This window comes from Stereum hirsutum (assembly GCF_000264905.1).
Source record: "Stereum hirsutum FP-91666 SS1 unplaced genomic scaffold STEHIscaffold_1, whole genome shotgun sequence".
NCBI lineage: Eukaryota > Fungi > Basidiomycota > Agaricomycetes > Russulales > Stereaceae > Stereum > Stereum hirsutum.
Genome location: NW_006763131.1, coordinates 2,306,999 through 2,326,917, shown reverse-complemented (window position 1 = coordinate 2,326,917; position 19,919 = coordinate 2,306,999). Strand labels below are relative to the sequence as shown.

Below are 19,919 nucleotides of genomic sequence, written 5' to 3'. Positions count from 1 at the left end.
CTTCCCTGCAAATGCGACAAAAAAAGGGTGGACCATGGGTCCATATTACGATATATAGAACAACGGAGCAGTGAGACTGTAAACTGTGAAAACGAACAACTTAAATCCTGGTCAGACCAGTCGTGAAGTAAATTAAGAAAACACTGATATACGCACCCTCAATCCATAGCGACCTCCGGAATCCCCTCCGACCCACTACTACTCTTCCCCTTCCGCGCATCTGCTTTCCATCCCCTGTTCAGCCCTGAATAACAGTTCGGACAGAGATGATGTGCGAGTTTCGCGGAGCCGCAGGCTGGACAGTTCACCAGATCTGTACCATAATGCCACAATGGGAAAACAAAAAAGGACGGTGTCGTGTGAGATGAGCTTTACGGTGCCTTCAGAGAATCAAAGCAGGGGGGACGCACTTTGCTTATCCTTCAAGCCTTTGTTCGCAGATCGCATAGCTTTCCGCGAATGCGATATTTTCTTCTTAGGCACGGCGAGGACCCATCCGGGTAGGAGTTCGAGGAGGGATCCGAGGGACGGTAGTGACCAGACTGATTCTCGTGGAGTTGGAGCAGCAACGAAGGAGGGCAAAAGAAAGGTAGAAGCGGAGAGGAGTGGTCGTGACCTGAAAAGGTTGAATAGTGGGAGCGATGCTCGGGTTTGTTGGAGAGCTAGGGAGGCCATGGTTGATTGAGAGGTGAGTTGAAGGAAATTGGACGCGTCGAATTGGCGCAACGCGGGTTTCGGCAACGTCCTGAGTTCCATTTCCGTCGCTGAACTCCTCGCAGTTGCAGTTGCTTGACCCCGTCACCTCACTTCACGAACGCGCCCAAATAATCCATTATGTTCCGTCTCACCCGCCCCCTCTTCCAAGCCGTGACAAAAACCACAACCGGCATCCACGGCATCCCCGTGCACCCCAACCCCCTCCCGGAGCTCAAAGCGACCTACGAATCCACGCTCCAAGCTCTGCACTCATCTATCCCCGAGACGTCCGTCTACCGCCAGGGCGCGGAGGCGCTCACGCTTCAGAAGCTCAAAATCGTGGAGACTGTGAATGGGAATATCGAGGAGGCGGAGAAGCAGTTGGATGAGGGGCAGATTGAGCAGTCGTTGATGATTGCGAAGGATGAGCTTAGTTTGGTGGGGAAGATGGCGGAGTGGAAAGCGTGCGTCTTTCTTTCACTTTTATCTCGATTAGATGAAGTGAGAATGGGTTTGTTGTATTGAACTATGGCTGGCTTTGTAGATGGGAGCCTCTTGAGGAGAAGCCAGAACCGGGGCAGTGGGAGTACTTTGGGAACACTTCGAACGCTGTACCGGGATCGTCATAGACTATGGCCATTTCACGGCCTCGCTATTCTATATGACCATCACCTCGCCATCCTCTCTTACCGCCCTTGTGATGTTTTACTACTATGCCACTTCAGTGGCCTCCGACGTGAACAGGACGCTCTTGTGAGACAGGTTCTGGCGCGGCGCAGGGCTCTATCACTCCGACGTTCATGGTCAAGGGCCAACGAAAAGAAGACAATATATTACAGGCCGAAAGTAAATATTGATATTAATGTGCGTCGTCAACTATACAAAGAGTAAGCAGCGAGTCTACCATCAACAGTCGGGAAGGAAGAGGAGACAGCGTGTCGAATGACGCGATGAGGTGTTATGTGCCCGGAGGAAGTTCGCAGAGATGTTGGAAGGCATCTCGACGACTAGTGATGGGCGAAACGAAAGTCTGTCTACCACTACGGGGGGAGGTGGTGCTATCTGATTCAACGGATGCTGACGTTGAACGTGGGGAGTTGAGCTCGCAGGTAGGGCAGGTGCGTCTCAATGCATTGCGACCTTCGCATAACTTAGGTGGATAGCACCAAGATGAGTGCACTAGGACTGTCAACGTATAGGGTGATGTGTTGCGAGGTGGTTGAACATCATGAAAGGAAAGGATGGAGACGTACGAAAGCCCTCATGGCAGCCTTATGTATCTAGCGCTGGCACGTCGGATAGATTCGGAGACCGATTTTGGAACAAAAGCCGTTACTTCGGGGCCACACAAGAGGTCAGTCCTGTACATGTTTTATTCCTCTCCTCGTCTTTCCTTCTTAAATTAGATGGTCCTTATCGACTGAGGTAGTGGCCGACACACGAACACCGCTCGAGAGCGTCGACAGATATCCAATACCTCCTCCTACCGAGTTAAATATCGCCATTGAGGTGTCTCTATTTCAGTCGTAGGACCTCGTCCCAGGTTACATTCGTGTAAAGGGAGGTGTGGACGTGCTGATCGATGTCTCATATTCACATCTTACATAGTGACTTCAGGCGAGCATTGTGGGAGCTTCAAACGGTGCGCGCCTCTGTTCCTGGTCTTATAGGCGACCACTTTCAAAGCCGACCGACGCAGGGTGTGTGATACTTGAACGAAGCACCGTCAACTTCGCTTCTCGAGCGGATGATTGGTTCTGGGAGCGTGTTACATCGCTGTTACACGGTTTTGACGGACGAGCCGTGTATCGCTGTCGATGATACACCGTGGATCATCAATGCATGTTTTTGTGCGGCGAGCTGAGAGTTCTGCGCAGCGATGATACAAGTCATGTCTGGATCATCTGAATAACCAGTCGCATGAGCGGCGGAATCCGACTCCCGAACTGAGAGAGACGCCAGTGTGCTCGAGAACGCCGTGAGGAGATCTGCGAAGAAGAGGGATCAATGAATGACAGTGGAAAGTGATTGCATGACGCAGCGGAAGCAGACGAAGGTCAAAGCGCTAAATGGGTGTGCTTCCGGGGTCTCTGTTGATTCTGCTGACTCGTGGGAAATGGGGCCCCTATCCGATGCCGAGTGTGTCTGAGTGTGTCGCTCCTTTTGCCCTCCAAGATGCTTGAAAGATCCCAGGAGCGTGTAGAGGAAGATAATTATTGAGGACGACGATGTCGCTGGGCAAGCTGAGCAGGACGAGTGGGTGTGGTTGTAGTGGCACAAAGCAAGCAAGGCACGGCTGTGTCCGGGGTCCGTCTGGCTGGAATGGTTCAAATACGGCGCGTCTTTCCGCCGCATCGCGCCCAACTAAAGTCAGTTTCCGGATGCGCGAGTGCGCCAATTGCTAGTCGCGTCCCTTCAGAACCTGTCCCAGCCATGAGCTCGCCCACAGAACTATACCTCCCCCACGACCTCCCCTACCCCATCCAGCTCGTCTCCCTCCACGCTCGTCCCTCAGACGCCATCTCCCGTGGCACACGCCTCCTCACCTACTCCTTCATCGCTTTCGCCTCCGACCTCGACTCCAACCCAGGCGACCCGCAGACTCGCTTCGGCACCTGGGACGCACCCATCGATGGCTCGCTCGACAGATGGCATGTGAGGGCGAACGACATCATCGAAGCGAAGCGAGCAAAGACGCGGGCCGTCGTGACCATCACCGAGCCCTGCAAACATGGGGTGCAGATCGGAGGTCTTTGCGCCTTGTGTGGACTTGACATGACTAGGTGCGTCTCCGTTTAACACTGAGAAGCGCATATACTGAGGCTCAATCAATCGCTCGTCTCAGCTATGATTACACAGGCTTCTCCGACGCCTCTCGTGCGTCCATTCAGATGACCCACTCTGCTAACGGGCCCACAGTCTCTCTCGAAGAGGCTCAGCGAATCGAACGCGAAACGGCAGAGCACATGCTCAAAGCCCGTAAACTGTCTCTTATCGTCGATCTTGACCAGACCATCGTCCACGCCACAGTTGATCCCACAGTAGGCGAATGGATCGCAGAGGGCGAGGCATGGGAGGCCAGACATGAGAAGCGGACGGAAACGGCTGCGTGGAAGAAGGAGCGGCAGGAGGAAAGGGAGAAACGGAAAGCGAGGCGTGATGAGAAAGCCAAGGCGAAGGAGGAGGCGAAGGGAGACGAGGACGGAGAGGACGACGAGGATGAGGACGATTCGGACGATACGGTGTCGGAGGATGAAGATGACGAGGATGCGGACGAGGATGAGGTGAACCCGAATTGGGAGGCACTCAAGGACGTGAAGAGGTTTCGATTGGCCCCAGAGTCGTTTGGTGCTGCCCCTGGACGCGGGTTCAAGGGGAAGGGCAAGGCTCTCGAGCAGGATGGGCCACTATACTATGTCAAGCCACGGTCAGTCCATCACATCCTTTCTCTGAATACTTTAAAGCGCATATATTGAGGTATTTCTTGTTTCACATGGCCCCAGGCCGGGAACACGGGAGTTCCTCAGCAGTGTGGCGGAGAAGTACGAGATGCACGTCTATACAATGGGTACGCGTGCTTATGCAGAGGAAGTCTGTGCTGCCATCGACCCCGACGGCAAGTTCTTTGGCGGTCGCATCCTCAGTCGCGATGAGAGCGGAAGTGCGTTGTGTGCCACCTCTGTTTCATCCGCATACACTGACGACATATCTACATTGCTTAGGTATGACACAGAAGAGCCTACGGAGGCTGTTCCCTGTCGATACTTCTATGGTGGTGATCATCGACGACCGGGCGGACGTCTGGGAATGGAGTCCCAACCTCATCAAAGTCATACCTTGTGAGTTGTCTCATCCAAACCCGGCCACATAAACGCTGACACATGATCTCCCCTCCGTTCTCAGATGACTTCTTCGTCGGCATAGGCGACATCAACTCCGTCTTCCTCCCGAAACTCGACCCCTCAACCTCCATCGTCCCCCCCTCATCCTCATCCCCTTCCACATCCACACCCACATCCACCCCTCCCAAAGACCCATCCGCCACAACCGTCACCCCCTCCCCCCTCGACTCCCCCGCCGCCTCCCCCTCACCCACACTCACCGCCGTATCGGCCGATTCATCGACCACAGCCGTACAGAGCGCTTCAGAATCACCGCCTACGATCGCTCTCGATGAGTCGCCGTCGACGGGCGGTTTGGAGTTGTTGTCGAAGAGCGATATGTTGACGCAGAATTCGATTGCGCTGGAGGCGCAGGTCGAGGAGAGGCCGTTGGCGAAGAAGCAGGAGGAGTTGCAGGTCGCTGAGGAGGCTGAGGCTGAGGCTGAAGCTGAAGCGGAGGCCAGTGATAAGGCGGCGGAGAGCGCTGCGGCTGAGGGTAGCAAGGCCGAGGAGGTGGAGGGTTCTTCACTGATAGATGTGAGTGGCGAAGAGAAGGAGAAGGTTGTAGTTGAGAGTCCAAGTCGGAGTCAGACTCCACCGCCGAGGGAGAAGGAGAAACATGTGAGGAAGGCGTTGTTGAAGAACGACGATACTGAGCTGTTGAGGGTACAGCACGTGAGTCCTATTTCCCTCTTTTCCCTGTACGAGGCTTTGAGCTGACCTATCTTGTGTTTGTCTGTGCGTGTAGTTACTCGAAGTGGTACACCGACAGTTCTATGACGCTTATGACAGACGTGGACCCGAGACTTCGAATTCGAAGAATAATCGTCACAGGCGTTCGGTCACGAAGACCAAGGCGTATGATGCCACGGTACGTGTATCCGCCTTTTTTCCCGTTTCTGGCACACTTGAAACTCACTCGCCTCCCTCCCTCCCTCACCCACCCCCTCGACATTCTCCAACTCATTGTTGCTAAATGCAAAAAGGCTATCATCCCCCAATTGCGCTTCAACACCCTCTTCGGCGTGCACATCCTCTTTTCGTCCGTCATCCCGCTCGACACCCGACCCGAGACGACCGAAGTGTGGCGTCTCGCTCATGCGTTCGGCGCGAAGTGCTATACGGAGCTGTCGAGCAAGATCACGCATGTTGTTGCTGCGAAGGTACATATCCCGTGCCCTCCCCCCTTCTTTTTCTTTCTTCGCCCTTCTCCAACAAAGCTCTCTCCTCCCACCAACGCCCCCGTCTCGTTCTATATGTGACTGACTGTAACCTTCAAACAAAAACAGCGAGGCACAGTCAAAGTGGACCAAGCCCGGAAACGCGGAAACATCCTCATCGTCTGGCCAGCCTGGTTCACGGACTCGATAGCCAAATGGGAGCGCCAAGACGAGACACCGTATCTCATGGACGACCCCGCCCTACGTTCGCGACCAACAACAACAACATCAGCAGGAGGTGCAGCGTCTTCGTCCAGCCGTGCGCGCAAGGATGGCGACGGTGAGGGCGACGGTGAAGAGGGAACGGGATCGAGCACGGCGAGTTCGTCGCCTGCGCTCGAAGCTCAGCAGATTTCGTCTGACCCGGAACCGGACGCAGATGACTGGGATATGGAACCCGAGTCGGAGTTCGCATCGGCGGTGCCTTCGCCCGTCGCGGGGGTTGAAGGAGACAGAGAGGGGACGGAATCGGGAGTGAATTCGAGGGAGCGGACGCCCGCTGATGGCGATGCGAGTGCTAATGTGAGCGTGTTGAGGTTGGAGGTGGGGGAGGGGGAAGAGGAGGAGGAGGAGAGACCGCGGTATCCGCTTTTGGATGCGATCCAGTGGTCGGAGATTGCTAAGGAGGTGGAGGAGGCGATGATGGAGAGTGATGATGATGAGGAGGGTGAGGGGGATGAGGGCGAGGGCGAGGGGTCGAGAAGGAGCAGGAGCAGGAGTCAGAGTCGGAGTAGGTATGCGAGTGAGGATGAGGGCGTCACGGACGATGCGAACAGTGTTAATGGGTACACTTTCCTCTGTTCGTCTATGCTTTATTAAACGTGAGACTGACGAGATAGTTTGGTGAGCAGGAGCAACCCCTCGACGCCGAGCAGGAAGCGGAAGCGTCTACGAAGCATGACTCCCTCCGAAGCCGGGTTGAACGGGCATGAAGGAGCAGACGGCCTCCGGTCACCGCTAGCGAAACGAAAGAAGATGATAGCGGACAGGGGCACCTCGTCGAGACTGAAAGAGACGGTCTCTCTGGCAGACCTGGATGAGGGTGGGAAGGAAGACGACGTTAGCGTAGGAGGTGCAGTGGGCGCCGAAGAAGAGGAGGAGGATGATGATGAAGAAGAGGAAGAGGAGGACGATTTCCTGCTTAGGGAAATGGAGGAGATGGGCGAGGACGAGGATGATGGTGATTTAGAAGAGGTTGGATAGTCGTGTCGTCGTCCTTCTGGTTCCTACTGTCTCTGTTCCCGTCTCTGTCCTCTTCTCTCTCTCTCTTTGTCTCTGTCCTCGGTCTTTATCTCTTTTATCTCTCACTTTTGGGTTGCTCTCTCATTGCTTTCTGTATTGTTGCTCCCCATTGCCCCACTGGTCACATCTCTCGGTCTCGTCTCGTCTCGTTCACCCTCAATCACCTCATCTCATCGGATCTCGCATTTTCACGCACCCAGTATCAATGTCACTGTTCCGGACCTCACATCTCAGACCCGTCCATCCGCCTTCTGGCAATCACTGTCATAATACATCTCCCACCCCCCTTTGTGCGCATAACTACTTACCTGCCTATTTGTGTCTGTATTATATGTAGTGCCTACTTTGTTTCTCAGCCTCTATTTGTCTGTTTGTTGGTCTAATAGCGACAATTGCAACCTAGTCTGCTTGACGGTGGCGTGGTCAGTCATTTTAGCTAGAGGGACCTTGACTACACTCGACATTACTAGCTAATCTTGTCCTAGCTGCAGGTCGATTGCCTGTCCAGTGTCTATCCGACTCGACCCTGCTGTTCGACGCTGTGACACGGAAACATCGGCAATATCCGAGAGCAGTATTCGTGACACTCGGACATTCAACTTGACCTGCAGGACGCTTCCACACCGTCACCATTCCTTGAGTTCTTTTTCTTCTTATTTTTTCCTGCAGAATGTCGACTTTGGAGGACCTCTGCTCTGGGAACTTTGACCGAACTGCTTCTACGTGCTCCGAGCGAAATGAACTTTTGCACCTTGTACAAGACGGTCTTTTCAGCACTTGCGAACCTCTTGTCGCCAAGTATACTTCCTGCTGGCGGTGGAAAGACGTACACAGGTACGGTCCAGTAAGGATGGATCATATTTATTGGCGCGTCCTCATGTTCACGGGCCCGACCCCGGTACCGATGTAATTTTGGTTCTCTTCGAGGAAACCTCAGGATGACTAGCGCCCACGACTCTCCCGGAGTCACTTCACTCTTATTCTGACATTCCAGCGATGGACTCACACCACCCTAGCGAGTTTGACGGTGGTTGGTCATCTTGTTTGTTTGTGAGCGCTCAATCTCGGCCCCTTGAAAATGCAGGATATGCTCTAGTGACCCATTCTTACTGACTCAACTTCGAACTTCGTTCTATCCACCCATACCGTCACGGTCAACCCTGTCCAGGTTGCCGCTGACACCATTCACAAAGATGGGTGTCGAATAGGCTCATTTCGCCATCGCTCATCTGTATTGCATGTTTTCGGTGTGACTGGTAGGCGTTTCGACCTCCTACTATATAGACTCAAGAGGAATATCTGTTAACATCCAGACACACAACCACTATCGAGCTCTCGAGTGTTTTTACCTCCAAGCTCGATTTACCAGCAGTTTCTTACAACCATAATCTTGTCAACAATAATGGCGACACCATCCAAACTCAGTCCTCGCGACGTTCACACCACCCTGAACTACTCTTCCTTCTCGACCGACGAGACGCCGTACAACTACGTCTCTGCCCCTCCCGACGGCAAACCCAGCACTAACTACGTCCCTGAACCTCACCCGGCCGTCATCTACGACATCCGCGGAAAGGAAGATACAAAGTCTCTGGACGAGAACGGTTTCGCGTTCGTGAAGTATCCGTCGCAAGAAAAGGATTTCGTGGACGACGGGAAGATCAAGGACGTTTACTACAAGGAGCTAGAGGATTTGTTGAAGAAGCATGTGCCGGGGGTAAAGAAGATCCACGTTTTTGATCATACTATTAGGTATGTTGGGTATCGTCGCTCTCTAATTTAGGAAGGAACACTAATGCATAAAGACTATAGGCGTCCCATTGGTGAAGACTCGCGCCCAAGTGACGATCGACGTGGTCCAGCTGTAAGCTTCACCATCTATCAATTATATTTCACTTCTCCGTTCTTTGCCTATGTACTCACACCATAACCTTCTGTGCCTTCAGGACCGCGCCCACGCAGACCAGACCTACGAAGCCGGCATCCGTCGCGTCCACGACCGATTCCCCGCCGACGCCGAACGCCTCCTCCAACATCGCGTCCGCATCATCAACGTCTGGCGTCCGATCGCCAACCCCGTCACGCACCACCCTCTCGCCGTAGCCGACTGGCGCACCGTCAAACCCTCCAGCGAGCTCCTGCCGACTAAGGTCATTACCCCCACGAGGATCGGATGGACGTACAGCGTGAAGTACAGTCCGGAGCATACGTGGTATTATTTGGGAGGACAGACGCCGGAGGAGGTTGTGCTGATTAAGTGTTTCGATACAGAGGGTGCGGAGGAGGCGGCTGGGAAGGATGTGGCGACGTACACCCCGCATACCGCGTTTTTTGATGCAGGGAGTCCGAAGGAGGCACCGCAGAGGCAGTCGATTGAGGCTAGGTGTTTGTTGTTCGACATGGAGTAGACCTGTGATACGGGCATTCTTTTACCAACGCTTGGAGAACTTACGTCTATAGTCACTAGCCTGGCAGAGAACTAGCCGTCACCGCATTTGTGCTTGGTCGACACTTGTAACGCACTTCCCTTATTACTCTGTGGAAGGAGTACATCTTGCCCCGCGTTTTGCTCTACTGTGCATTCATCGCCATTTTTTTGTTATCGTCTCTTCGACACGGGTTAGTGACATCACTCAGTGTATCAATTTCGACTCCGAGCCCAACCACATACACATCAGCACGTCAAGATCAAAGTACCTTACTATCTCATCAACAAGCCACGAAACCAGAGGCCTCACGACATGTCAATGTACACGAAATCAAGAAAAAAAATGCAAAAGAGCTGATAATACAGGTTAAAGTCGTAACATGACTCGTAGCCTACTACCCCAAACCGAGATGATGACATGGGCGCCAACAAACAATCTTACAGCGAAGGAACAGTGAAGTCGATCGATGAGTAAATATGCCAGAGTAATGTGGTGGAGAGGTTATTTAGGTGAGTAGGGCAAAGGTAGGTAATATAATGTTGAAAAGGTTAAGAGAAGGAGGACTGTAGTGTAGAAACGTAGCATGCCGCCGATGAGATGCAATATGTAAGGGGTTGTATCTTGCGTGGGTTTATCTGCAATACTGAACATGAATGGAAATGAACAGGAGTGCTATACAGAGAGGTCAGTCAGTGGAGAGGAATGAAAAAAAGAGATGATATGAGAGAAGAGAAATGTCGATGGGAAAAAGAGACAGAGGACGAATGGATGGATAGATGGAGATGAGGCTGGTTCGTGACGAGATGTTGGATTTTTGAAAAGCAATACGCATGGACACGGACGTATAGATAGGAACATCGCAGCAACGATAGCATCGAAAGGAGCGACATAGAGACACAGAGCGGAGAAATGAAAGAAAAAGAGATGAACGAGGAAAACATGGAATGAGAATGAGAATGAGAATAGATAGGAGAAAGAATAAGTAATTGATGATTATCCTACGATTCCGTCTGGCGGCCGTTCTATGGCGGCGCCAGCCCAGGTGGCAGAGACCTCGTCATAAACGAGTCGTGCATAGGCTGCTGCATCTTGACCCCCTCACCTACACGCGCAAGCGCACCGCCGCTCGATGAACCCTCACGACCCTCTGGAGACTCCGACTGCACCCCGTCACCGCTCCTCTGGCCCTGTACCCTCTTGATACTCGGCCGCTTCGAGAGTTTCAACACACCCATCTTATCCTTGATCGGCAACTCCGTTGGGCTCGCGCCCCGTTTGCCCTTGGACGGGGAAGGTGATGACGAGATGATGATACTCGGCTGGTCCGGTTGGTGAATAGTACCTGACGAAGGACTCGGCTCTCCCGTGGCCATATTCGGGATTGGCTGCCACGGCATCGCACCCATCTGCCCACCCGAACCCGCCAAATCCACAGCGGGACTGAGCGCCTCCTCCTTCGCCTTCGCCACCGCCTCCTTGCCCTCGCCCAAATCCGCATCCATCCACACATCCCCATACATCTCCCTTTCCTCATCCACCAACTGCAACACGCCCTCCAAGATCGCCCGATGCACAAACACATACTGCCTCAGACTCTGACACAAGCTCATCCGCTGCTCCCGCATATCCTCCACCACCCTCCGCACGGGCTCGTCCAGGTCCGAGAGCATGAGCGGTGTCGTCCGTGCGCTGTGCAGTCTCCTCGGCTTCGTATAATCGAACGTCTCTGCTGCCGCTTCTTGAGCTATACTATCGCTGCTACTTTGCTTTTCTGGCTGTGGATGCTGCTGCTGCTGCGGTGACTCCTGAAGGAGGACAGGGTGCGTTTGGGCTTGCGTCTGCTGCACATGTGCATGCGGATGACGCAGCGGAACAGGCAACGACGCCGACTGCTGGACCTGCTGCATAAACCCAGTGACCGGCGACGAATGATACCTCTGCCTTGGATTCGACGCAGACCCACTCCGCGAGGTCGGAGGCTCAGGACCTAACGCCAAAGGCGAAGACGTATACCGCTCCGCAGCGACCGCCAGCGGCGAATTCAAGGACGACCGGCCCAGCGACGACGGGTCGCTGATGTGATGATGCAACGCGAACACGGAAGACGGTGGTTCGTTTGGTTTTGAACTCAGATGGATAGGCCTTGATGGGATACCACCGAATCGAGGGACAGAGGACGCGCCGGGCGCTTTGGGCGCCGGCATCTTGAGGTTAAACGTCCCCGGTGTGATAGCCGCGCTCGGCGTCTTGTTCTTGTCGAACATCGGCGTATGATTCGGCGCGGACCACGTCCTGTGCCTCGCTGCGTTCGGCGTCGTCACTGGTAATTTCACGATCGGATGAGCATTCGAGGACGAGGAGGGGGATGAGGAGGACAAAGATTCCGAGGAGGACGTGCGGGAAGGGTCGGGTTTCGAGAACGAGAACGAGAAGGGGGTGGTAAGGCCAGTGGCAGGGTTAGAAGGATTGGCAAAAGGAAGACTGAGCGACGAACCCGATGAGCCTGAACCTGATTCAGGTGGCTCGCTGGGTGACCGCGACGGAGGAGAGACGCTTGGGTGCCGAGTGGACGTAGACGGCCGCCTTCTGGAGGGACCCAAAGACGAGGCGTTGCTCGTGTGCGAAAAATGATGGGAGATGTGAGGACGAGAGGACTGAACGGTGGCGCCGACACCAGGTGTCCATTTCATCAGGCCCTGGCTATGGGGGTGCATCAACCAGGGTGACTGAGAATCAGTGGGCTGGACCTGAGACGGCTGCTTCTGTTCATCGACCTCCATCCGAGATTCCTCCACTAGAGCCTCTGACCTCGAGTCATCCCCGCCGCGACGCTCCTTCTCCTCCGGACTAATCCCCACGACAGGCACATGCACCGACAACCCGACCTGCCGTCCCGCCAGATTATCCGTCCCAACCGGCAAACTCATCACCAACCCCCCATCATCCACATCCATCGCTACCGCCTCTTCATGCGGACTCGCCCCATCACTATCACTCTCCAACCGCCTACTCCCACTCCTACTCCGACTCTCCGTCGTCGTCGCAAAGATCCCCGCCGCCTCGCGTCGCTTCCTCATCTCGTTCTTCACACCATCAAGCACGGCATCGACAGCGATATACCCGCCCGTGCGCCCGACGCCCGCAGAACAATGGAGGAGAATAGGCCGCTTTGCGAGTGCGTTCCACACGATCCCAGTTTCGGAATCCATGTCGTCCGTGGAGGGCGTGCTGACGAGTTCCGAGTCCGTATCCCCAGCAACCGACTCATTACTCGCAAGACTCTTATCCTCCTCGCCTGTACCCACTGCCGGTGCCGGTACTGGTACAGACGGTGTGCATGCCGAAGATGCAAGCGCCGACACAGGATTCCGCTTGACAGTCGCCGCCCTCTTCGACTTGATCATCTCCCACTCCAACCTATCCCTCTCCGAATTCTCCACCTCCTCCTCCACTTGCTTGATCAACTTCAACAGCCCCCACGAATCGTTCGGCACGTTGAAATCCGGCCACGCAAGGTACTGAAGCTGGACGACCCTCCTCGGTGGTAGTTGCGGATACGCGGTATGGCTCAGATGAAACACCCTCTTGATCGTCTCCTCACTACTCGTTTGCTCCGGAGCGGTGGAGGAGGTCGCCTGCACGGGAAAGAAGGAAGGAGCTTCGGATTTCGAGGGGTTGGCGGGGTCGCGCGAGGTGTTAGATTCGGCGGCGGTGGTGGAGACGAGACTGAGCCGGAGGGGACCGTACACGGAATCAGACCAGTAATTGCCGCATTTGATGGTCATCCCTTCCATCTCGCGCGTGAGCATGACGATGACGCTGACATTTTGTTCCCATACAAGACTGTACAGAGTAGAGAGAATGTATATCAGCGCCCAGGTACAACAAGGACAGAAAGTCAAATTTGGAGTAGTGTGACGAAACTCCGTACTGCTGCACCGGCTTGTCGGGCGGGCCATAAGCCCGGAAAGATTGAGATATGCACATCATTCTGCGAGAGCCAATGTGTCGGATTTTGCAGCGGTGGCATCCGCTACCAAAACAGAGGAAAACACAAGGCCAACAAGCCACAACTGCGGCGCGCTCACAACCAAACCGCTCACCAGCTGGCCGTTGCGCGACCAGAACAGGGGACAGGAAGAAGGCCGACGCCAAAGAAAGAAGAAAGAAAAAGAGACGTACGTCCAAAAGTCCACGAACGTTTCCGGCAACGGACCCTGCGTCGCAATGTACTTCTTCTTCGTCCCCAGCGGTTGCACATAACTCGCATTGACATAGTCGTCCGAGTCCCCCGCGTCTTCGCCCCCTCCCGCCCGCCCTGCAGCCGACTTACTCGATGTGGAGATGGGCGAACCGAGACCGACCTTCTTCTCGTGACTCTGCACGTTCTTCGCAGACTCCAGGTAGGGAAACGCCGTTGCTTCTTGTGAGCTCTTGCTGCCCAAAACGGTGGACGAGCCCGAGCTGTGGGACGCGCCTTCTGAGGCATTGTCTGGTCTTGGTTTTTGCAAACGGACGCGGGCATGCTCGAATGGCCAAATGTTGCGGTACCTAATTGGATACAAAGTCGGAAACAAGGATCAGAACACGCGTTGTGGTAGCAAAAGAACGAGCAATAGGGCGCGCACCTGTTCTTAGCACCCTTTTCGATACCAGCAATAATACTGAACGGAAATGAGCCTTGATCCTTCTCGTTATCTGCCTCGCCTGTTACGTGCTTCTCGCCCTCACCCTCGTGCCCTTTCTCGGCCATCCCTTCAATTCCTTCAACCTCCCCGCACTTCTTCTCCTTCTTGTTCTTCTCATGCGCGGCCTCCTGCGACTGTTTGCTCTCCTTCACCACGTGTCCGCTCTCCTTCGAATGGTGCTCCATAACACCCATCAACCTCCTCTGCTCTCCCAGCTCAATCCGATAGAATTGCATGGCCAGAGCCTCCATCCCCTCAGCCGTATTCGGACTCACCTCGCCCGTGTTCTTCTGTCCGCGCGCGGCATCCTTGAACCGCACGTGCGCATCGTCCCTCTCCTTCCCGCCGCTCTCACTGCTACTCGAGCTCCCTATACCAGATCCGCCAGCAGAAGAAGGTTCGCGCCACTTGTCTTTCTCCACTGCCTGGCCCTCCTTAGACCCGGAAGGCTGCTTATCCTCCGCGCTGGCCCATCTCCCGATCTCTCTCAACCAAGCAAACGGCAGCTCGCCGATCCTCTCCTTTGCCTCTCGACTGATTTTCAACGGGATCTTCTCTGTGATTCCGTGTGAGAGCTCCAGATTTTGTCGAATGGCGTCATAGAAAGGGTTGTACGCCACATTGGGCGATATCGACGTCTTGGACGCTGCCGTCAGGGGGCTATCCTTGTCGAGATACTGCTGGTGATGGGCCGAGCCAGACCGGTGTGAGGAGGTAGTGGACGAGACGCCGAATGCGCTCATGGGCAGACGCTTCGTCCGAAGGACGTTCGAGTTCTTGGATTGCATTGAACTGATCGACGTAGGCAAGGAGAGTGCGCTGCTCTGGAACGAGTTCTGTGACGAATTGCCGCTGTCGGTGAGAGAGAGTGCGGTAGGAGCCGCGGTCGAAGGCACGCTACTCGTCGGAGGTGGTGAGTCGTGATCATCGTCCAGCTCATCTTCGTCTGGTGGTGGGTTGGAGTCGATGAGATCGCGCCGTTCGCGCCAGACGGCCTGGAAGCCACCCTTGAGCCAGGCGAGCTCGCGCTCGACGACCATAGCATCTGGGTCATCGGGTGAAGGCTGTGAACCCTCTGCGCGGAATTTGCGAAGGAGGCCGAGGATATTGCTGCCCTCTTGGATGTTGGAAGAGTCGGCGTCGTAGACGAGGATACGATGGGCGGATCGCCATTGGGAGAATTTGCGCCGGGCAGCTTCTGTGGGGAGCATCTCTGCGAGCTTGGTGGTGGAAAAGAGGGGACGCTTGAGGAGGGTGGAGGGGACGGAGAGGGAGAGGGCATGTGGTATGCGAGCGTTGTAGTGGGTCCCGAGTGGACGAAGATCGAGGATGAGGGTATGGGGATCTGAGAGGAGGGACTGGAGTGTGGCGGGGGTGTACGGGGGGAAGGACGTTGCTGACGGTGCTGACGGTGCTGATGATGTCGTATTGGTGATGCGCGATGGGCCAGCGACGGGTGGAATTGTTGCTGGCTGGTGTGTTGTTGAGCGTGGGGGGATGCGAAGTGCTGGGGGAGAGAGCACGGAGGGTGGCCCGGGGGATGGGACGATCTGGGAGGTAAGAAGCGCGGCCTGGCTGTTGTTGAAGCGAGCATTGATGGCTTGGGCGAACGCGTCCTGCGCCTGGTCGTTCGTCGAGCTGTGATGACCTTGGGAAAAAAAGTCCATCGTGCGCGACGTTGTGCACGACGATGAGGACGGTGAGGACGGGGGACGACGACGAGGGATAGTCGGAGGACGGGGACGACGATGTCGAGTGGGAGTAGACGAATGAGAGGCAACGGAGAGGCAAAGGGAGGTCGAATGAGCCCAACGCGACAAATCTCCTGGATAGCCGTGTGACGTCAGGCGTGAGCGTGGAGCAAATCCGGCTCGTTCGCCTCGACCCTCTGGCCCAGATCCCCAGCCACGTGTCGGCCCTGGTAAGTTAAGCCTCCAACTTTGGTTCCACTCTGCGTCTGCACCTCATCACCTTTGTCACAGGCGCTCCCAGTCGGACCCTCCTAGGCCTTCAACAACTTATTTTTTCTCCTCTTTTCTCGCGCATTTCTTGTCCAGCCCTCGCTCACCGTTCGGTCACCGCCCACGACATGTCGCAGCGTCCCTCGCATCACACGTCATCAGGTGCCCCGCACCGTGCCTTGCCGTGCTTGCGTGCTTCAGCCCTCAGCTCCCTCGCCCCGGCCTCTGGTCACGCCGTTATATGTCTCCGGTACCTGACGCAATACTTCGGACTCCCGACCCGACCGTTCAGCACCCTTGACTCGAATCATTCCGCTGTTGCGCAGCGTGCGTCGTCCGCGATCTTCAATCATCATCTCATGTTTACGTCGTGTCCGAGCAGGCAAGGTATCAAAACGCTGAAAAGAAATTGACCTATTGGAATATTCGTAGCTCGCATCCAGTCGTGGCAAACAACCTAAGTACGGCCAGCGAACAGTATGTATCCAGGCACCGTCGCTCAGTTCACGCACCCTGTGAGCACAACGGTCTTGGACCTCAATTTGTTCGTTGAAATCAAGGATGCCGACGCTCCGAATTACCCTTTCCTGCCAACGTAATCAAATAAGCGCATGCTTCATGAACTCCTCGACTTCGCCGTGCGGTGTTCTTACGAACCTAAAGTCATCGTGATGCCTTCGAGGCTTGTAGTGTTCAGGACTGTCCACCGTGACATCATACCGGTAAAAGCCCATCACAACTTAGAGGCTCTTTTCGTGTTTAGATAGCACCCACAGCTCTATACCTGAGGGCAGAGACGAAACAAAACAGAGCAGCATAGCATTTCCACAATACTCAAAACAAAGGTGCATAGTGTATCTGATCATCTCCATCCCAAATCACGTATCAAGACCCCACGAATTCAGCACCTCGCATCTAACCTACTCCGCATCGAACACCAAGCACCTCACCTCAATCGACTGCCTCTCCGGCGCCTCCTTCTCACTCCCCGCATCCGTAAACGCACTATGCGGCGTCAACCCCGCCACATCCCCCTCCCCCTTCCCCTCCGTATCCCAACACTTAATCAGCGTGACCTCCTCCGGCGTCTGTCCCCCAAGGTAATACCACGCATGCTCCGGATTGTACTTCACGCTGAACGTCCAGCCGACGCGGGTGGGCGTGATGAGCTGTGTGGGCACGAGCTCGCTCGAGGGGTTGATGGAGCGCCAGTCGGCGACAGCGAGCGGGTGGTGTGCGACGGGGTGGGAGATTGGGCGCCAGACGTTGATGATGCGGCAGCGGGATTGAAGGAGACGGTCGGCGTCGGCGGGGAGGTGTTCGCGGACGCGACGGATGCCGGCTTCGTAGGTCTGGTCGACGTGGACGCGTTCCTTTGGGTCGTGTAGGGATTAGGAATGCGGGTTCAGGTGACATTCAAAAGATGGAGAGACTTACGACTGGACCACGCTGGGCGTCATTCGGGCGACCATCAGCACCGTTGGGACGCCTACAAATATAAGTATGAGTACCAATTCCTAAATCACAGTCAAGACAATGATGCGCAACCCACCTAATCGTATGATCAAAAATATGCACCCTCTTCACCCCCGGCACATTCTTCTTCAACAACTCCTCCACCTCCTTATAATAAACACTCTTAATCCTCTCCTCATCCACGAACTCTCTCTCCTCCGACGGATACTTCACGAACGCGAACCCGTTCTGGTCCAACGATACCGTGTCCTCCTGTCCACGGATATCGTGAATGATGGTGGGATGCGGTTCGGGGGCGAGATTCGTGCGGGGCTTGTTGTCGGGAGGGTTGTAGACGTAGGTGTAGGGCGTTTCGTCGGTGGTGAAGGCGGAGTAGTTTAGAGTGGTGTGGACGTCGCGGGGGGTGAGGACGGCTGCTGTCGCCATTGTTGCTATTTGATGCTTGTAGTATTTGGACTGGAAGTGTAGAAGTAAGAGAACACCGGAAAGATGAGAGGCTGAGTTACAAGGCAGTGGATTATGACGCACCTCAGTTCCCTGCTCTACAGTTTATATAGCGAGCTGTGGTGGTCAGGCGCCCTCCTCACCCATACCCAAGGACACAGCAAGTAAGCCAGCCGAGGAAAATGCAATGAGAACGAACGATGGCGAGATGGTTAGTAAACCAAACCGCTTTGTAACCCTGATAGGGGTTATTTTCGATAGGTCGAGCTCCGATTGCTATGTTCGTTTTCGTTCGGTCCAGTCAGCTGATCGAAGCCCCTTGAAGCCGACCCCGCATCCGAGGATACCTTGTAGGTTGACGCGTTGACGTGGGGCTCACACACGATTACTCATCCGCCGTTGGGAGAACTAGAGTTTGACTCGCTTAGGAAGAGGCTCAGCGTAGAGTCACTGGATTGGTGGGTGGGTATGGAGAAGGTGCATGGGGAGGGTTCAGGACGGCGTCATCGGAAGCCTGGGTTGCGCGACTTTTAGTTGTAAGTTGTAAGTATCCCTTGAGTCGCCAGCCCAAAGTTCCATCGGCGTCGGCGTCGGTCCAAGGCCCATCAATACAGTAATAAAAGTACGTGAGGGCGTGCCAATGGACCATAAAATACCACGGTCTAAATCCTTCTGTAAGTCTTTCCATCATCAGTTGAGGGCGGACTTATGGGCGATGGGTTCGTAACCACCGAAGGATCGACAGTGGCAGTTGGACAAGCTTGAGACTGCTTGAGGTAAGGTCGTCTTGGCTCTCTTATTCGCATGGAACCCAGTTGAAGTCCCAAAGGTCCAGGCAAAATAACAAAGCGCCAGAATATCAAATGCTATCGGCTAAGTGTGTCAAGAGGAGGGTATGCTGGACCAGAAGGAATGGGCTCGAGGAGGACGAGCCGGTACATGTGTCAAAAAAGTTGAACGCAGTCCACCGGAAACAGCTTCGGATATTGCCGCGGTGCGTGTGAAACCAGACACTGGCCCGCCACATCTCGCCACCGGTGTCACGATCATTCGGATTCCTTTGTTTGTTCCCAGGATGTAGCCGAACCTGAACAACAATGCGACACCAACAATGACTCGCTTCCTCCGAAGGTGCTTCTTTGAACTTGACTCCCATCATCTCCCTCCCCCTTCCCTTCCCCCCCTCTCAACCCCCTCTGCCTCTCCCGTACTCTTGGTGGACTCTGCAATGGTGAAGAGGAATTACGCATCTCGCAACCGAAAGACCCAGGCGAAGAACCGTGCTCAGACTGGGATAACAGCCTGGAGTGAGACAGAGCGCATGCTTTCTGTGCTTGCTTTCCGATCACCAGAGGATACGAATAGATGGGGAGACGATCTTGGGGTGCGTTCGTCATGGCTTCTCAAAAATTTATCTGATGGGACACTGACACTGACGAGACACCACTACTGTCAGGACCTTCGCTCAGCCTTGCGTACGGTGGAACAAATCGCCTCTCCACCCAAAGAACAATGGTCTGTATTAGTATCTTGTGGTCTTGCCGAAACGCTCTGCTTGGGCTTCCTGAAGTACACTAGCGAGATGATCCAGTATAAATCTCCGAGACCTGCAAGGCCGCGTCCGGGGACCTCAGAGTTGGACGAAACACTTGAGTTCCTGTTCGACGAGAATCCGCCGTTTTATTTTCCGTTGTGTGTGCTGTATGAGGGCCTCGGACAGGCTCCGCCGGTTGGAATGCGGGTAACTCTTGGTTCGACGACGAAGACGGTATTGGACGTCATAAGAAAGCATTGGCATCAGATGGCCGAGCGGGTGAGTGCTTCTTTTTTCTGCGTTTTTGTTTGCTCAGTGAATCCTATAAACGTCCATGCTTTGTGACCC

General features: G+C 54.7%; 6 protein-coding genes across 6 annotated transcripts; 3 read left to right on the top strand and 3 right to left on the bottom strand.

Annotated features, from left to right (window-relative positions):
• Positions 1 to 212: 212 nt before the first annotated feature.
• On the bottom strand, positions 213 to 519 carry STEHIDRAFT_23042 (uncharacterized protein; the record flags this gene model as incomplete). The annotated part of the gene is made up of 2 exons (XM_007297857.1): positions 213 to 313; positions 411 to 519. Coding segments are annotated over 2 exons (210 nt in total), but the record flags the coding sequence as incomplete, so codon positions are not given.
• A 277-nt stretch (positions 520 to 796) lies between these two features.
• Positions 797 to 1,533, top strand: STEHIDRAFT_136329 (uncharacterized protein). The gene is made up of 2 exons (XM_007298803.1): positions 797 to 1,160; positions 1,241 to 1,533. The coding sequence occupies exons 1-2, from the start codon at positions 835 to 837 to the stop codon at positions 1,323 to 1,325; spliced, it is 411 nt and encodes a 136-aa protein (XP_007298865.1). The 5' UTR covers positions 797 to 834; the 3' UTR covers positions 1,326 to 1,533.
• Positions 1,534 to 3,129: 1,596 nt separating this feature from the next.
• Positions 3,130 to 7,388, top strand: STEHIDRAFT_136328 (uncharacterized protein; the record flags this gene model as incomplete). The annotated part of the gene is made up of 9 exons (XM_007298802.1): positions 3,130 to 3,479; positions 3,542 to 4,123; positions 4,200 to 4,357; positions 4,419 to 4,535; positions 4,600 to 5,252; positions 5,326 to 5,448; positions 5,564 to 5,740; positions 5,867 to 6,582; positions 6,649 to 7,388. 9 exons carry the CDS (start codon positions 3,130 to 3,132, stop codon positions 6,998 to 7,000), a joined length of 3,228 nt encoding a protein of 1,075 aa, XP_007298864.1. The 3' UTR covers positions 7,001 to 7,388.
• Positions 7,389 to 8,441: 1,053 nt separating this feature from the next.
• Positions 8,442 to 9,447, top strand: STEHIDRAFT_127261 (uncharacterized protein; the record flags this gene model as incomplete). The annotated part of the gene is made up of 3 exons (XM_007298801.1): positions 8,442 to 8,791; positions 8,852 to 8,903; positions 8,986 to 9,447. 3 exons carry the CDS (start codon positions 8,442 to 8,444, stop codon positions 9,445 to 9,447), a joined length of 864 nt encoding a protein of 287 aa, XP_007298863.1.
• Positions 9,448 to 9,967: 520 nt separating this feature from the next.
• Positions 9,968 to 15,823, bottom strand: STEHIDRAFT_164719 (uncharacterized protein; the record flags this gene model as incomplete). Its single annotated transcript, XM_007298800.1, has 3 exons — positions 9,968 to 13,311; positions 13,651 to 14,019; positions 14,097 to 15,823. 3 exons carry the CDS (start codon positions 15,821 to 15,823, stop codon positions 10,491 to 10,493), a joined length of 4,917 nt encoding a protein of 1,638 aa, XP_007298862.1. The 3' UTR covers positions 9,968 to 10,490.
• A 1,095-nt stretch (positions 15,824 to 16,918) lies between these two features.
• Positions 16,919 to 18,477, bottom strand: STEHIDRAFT_89438 (uncharacterized protein). The gene is made up of 4 exons (XM_007298231.1): positions 18,122 to 18,477; positions 17,670 to 18,049; positions 17,555 to 17,606; positions 16,919 to 17,490 (listed from the first exon to the last, which is right to left on the bottom strand). Exons 2-4 carry the CDS (start codon positions 18,017 to 18,019, stop codon positions 17,038 to 17,040), a joined length of 855 nt encoding a protein of 284 aa, XP_007298293.1. The 5' UTR covers positions 18,020 to 18,049; positions 18,122 to 18,477; the 3' UTR covers positions 16,919 to 17,037.
• Positions 18,478 to 19,919: the final 1,442 nt, after the last annotated feature.

Coding starts and splice junctions, on each gene's coding strand:
- STEHIDRAFT_136329 (XM_007298803.1), top strand. CDS start 835: ATGTTCCGTCTCACCCGCCCCCTCTTCCAAGCCGTGACAAAAACCACA. Junction 1,161..1,240: donor AAGATGGCGGAGTGGAAAGC/GTGCGTCTTTCT, acceptor CTGGCTTTGTAG/ATGGGAGCCTCTTGAGGAGA.
- STEHIDRAFT_89438 (XM_007298231.1), bottom strand. CDS start 18,019: ATGGCGACAGCAGCCGTCCTCACCCCCCGCGACGTCCACACCACTCTA. Junction 17,607..17,669: donor ATTTTTGATCATACGATTAG/GTGGGTTGCGCA, acceptor TTATATTTGTAG/GCGTCCCAACGGTGCTGATG. Junction 17,491..17,554: donor ACGCCCAGCGTGGTCCAGTC/GTAAGTCTCTCC, acceptor CACGACCCAAAG/GAACGCGTCCACGTCGACCA.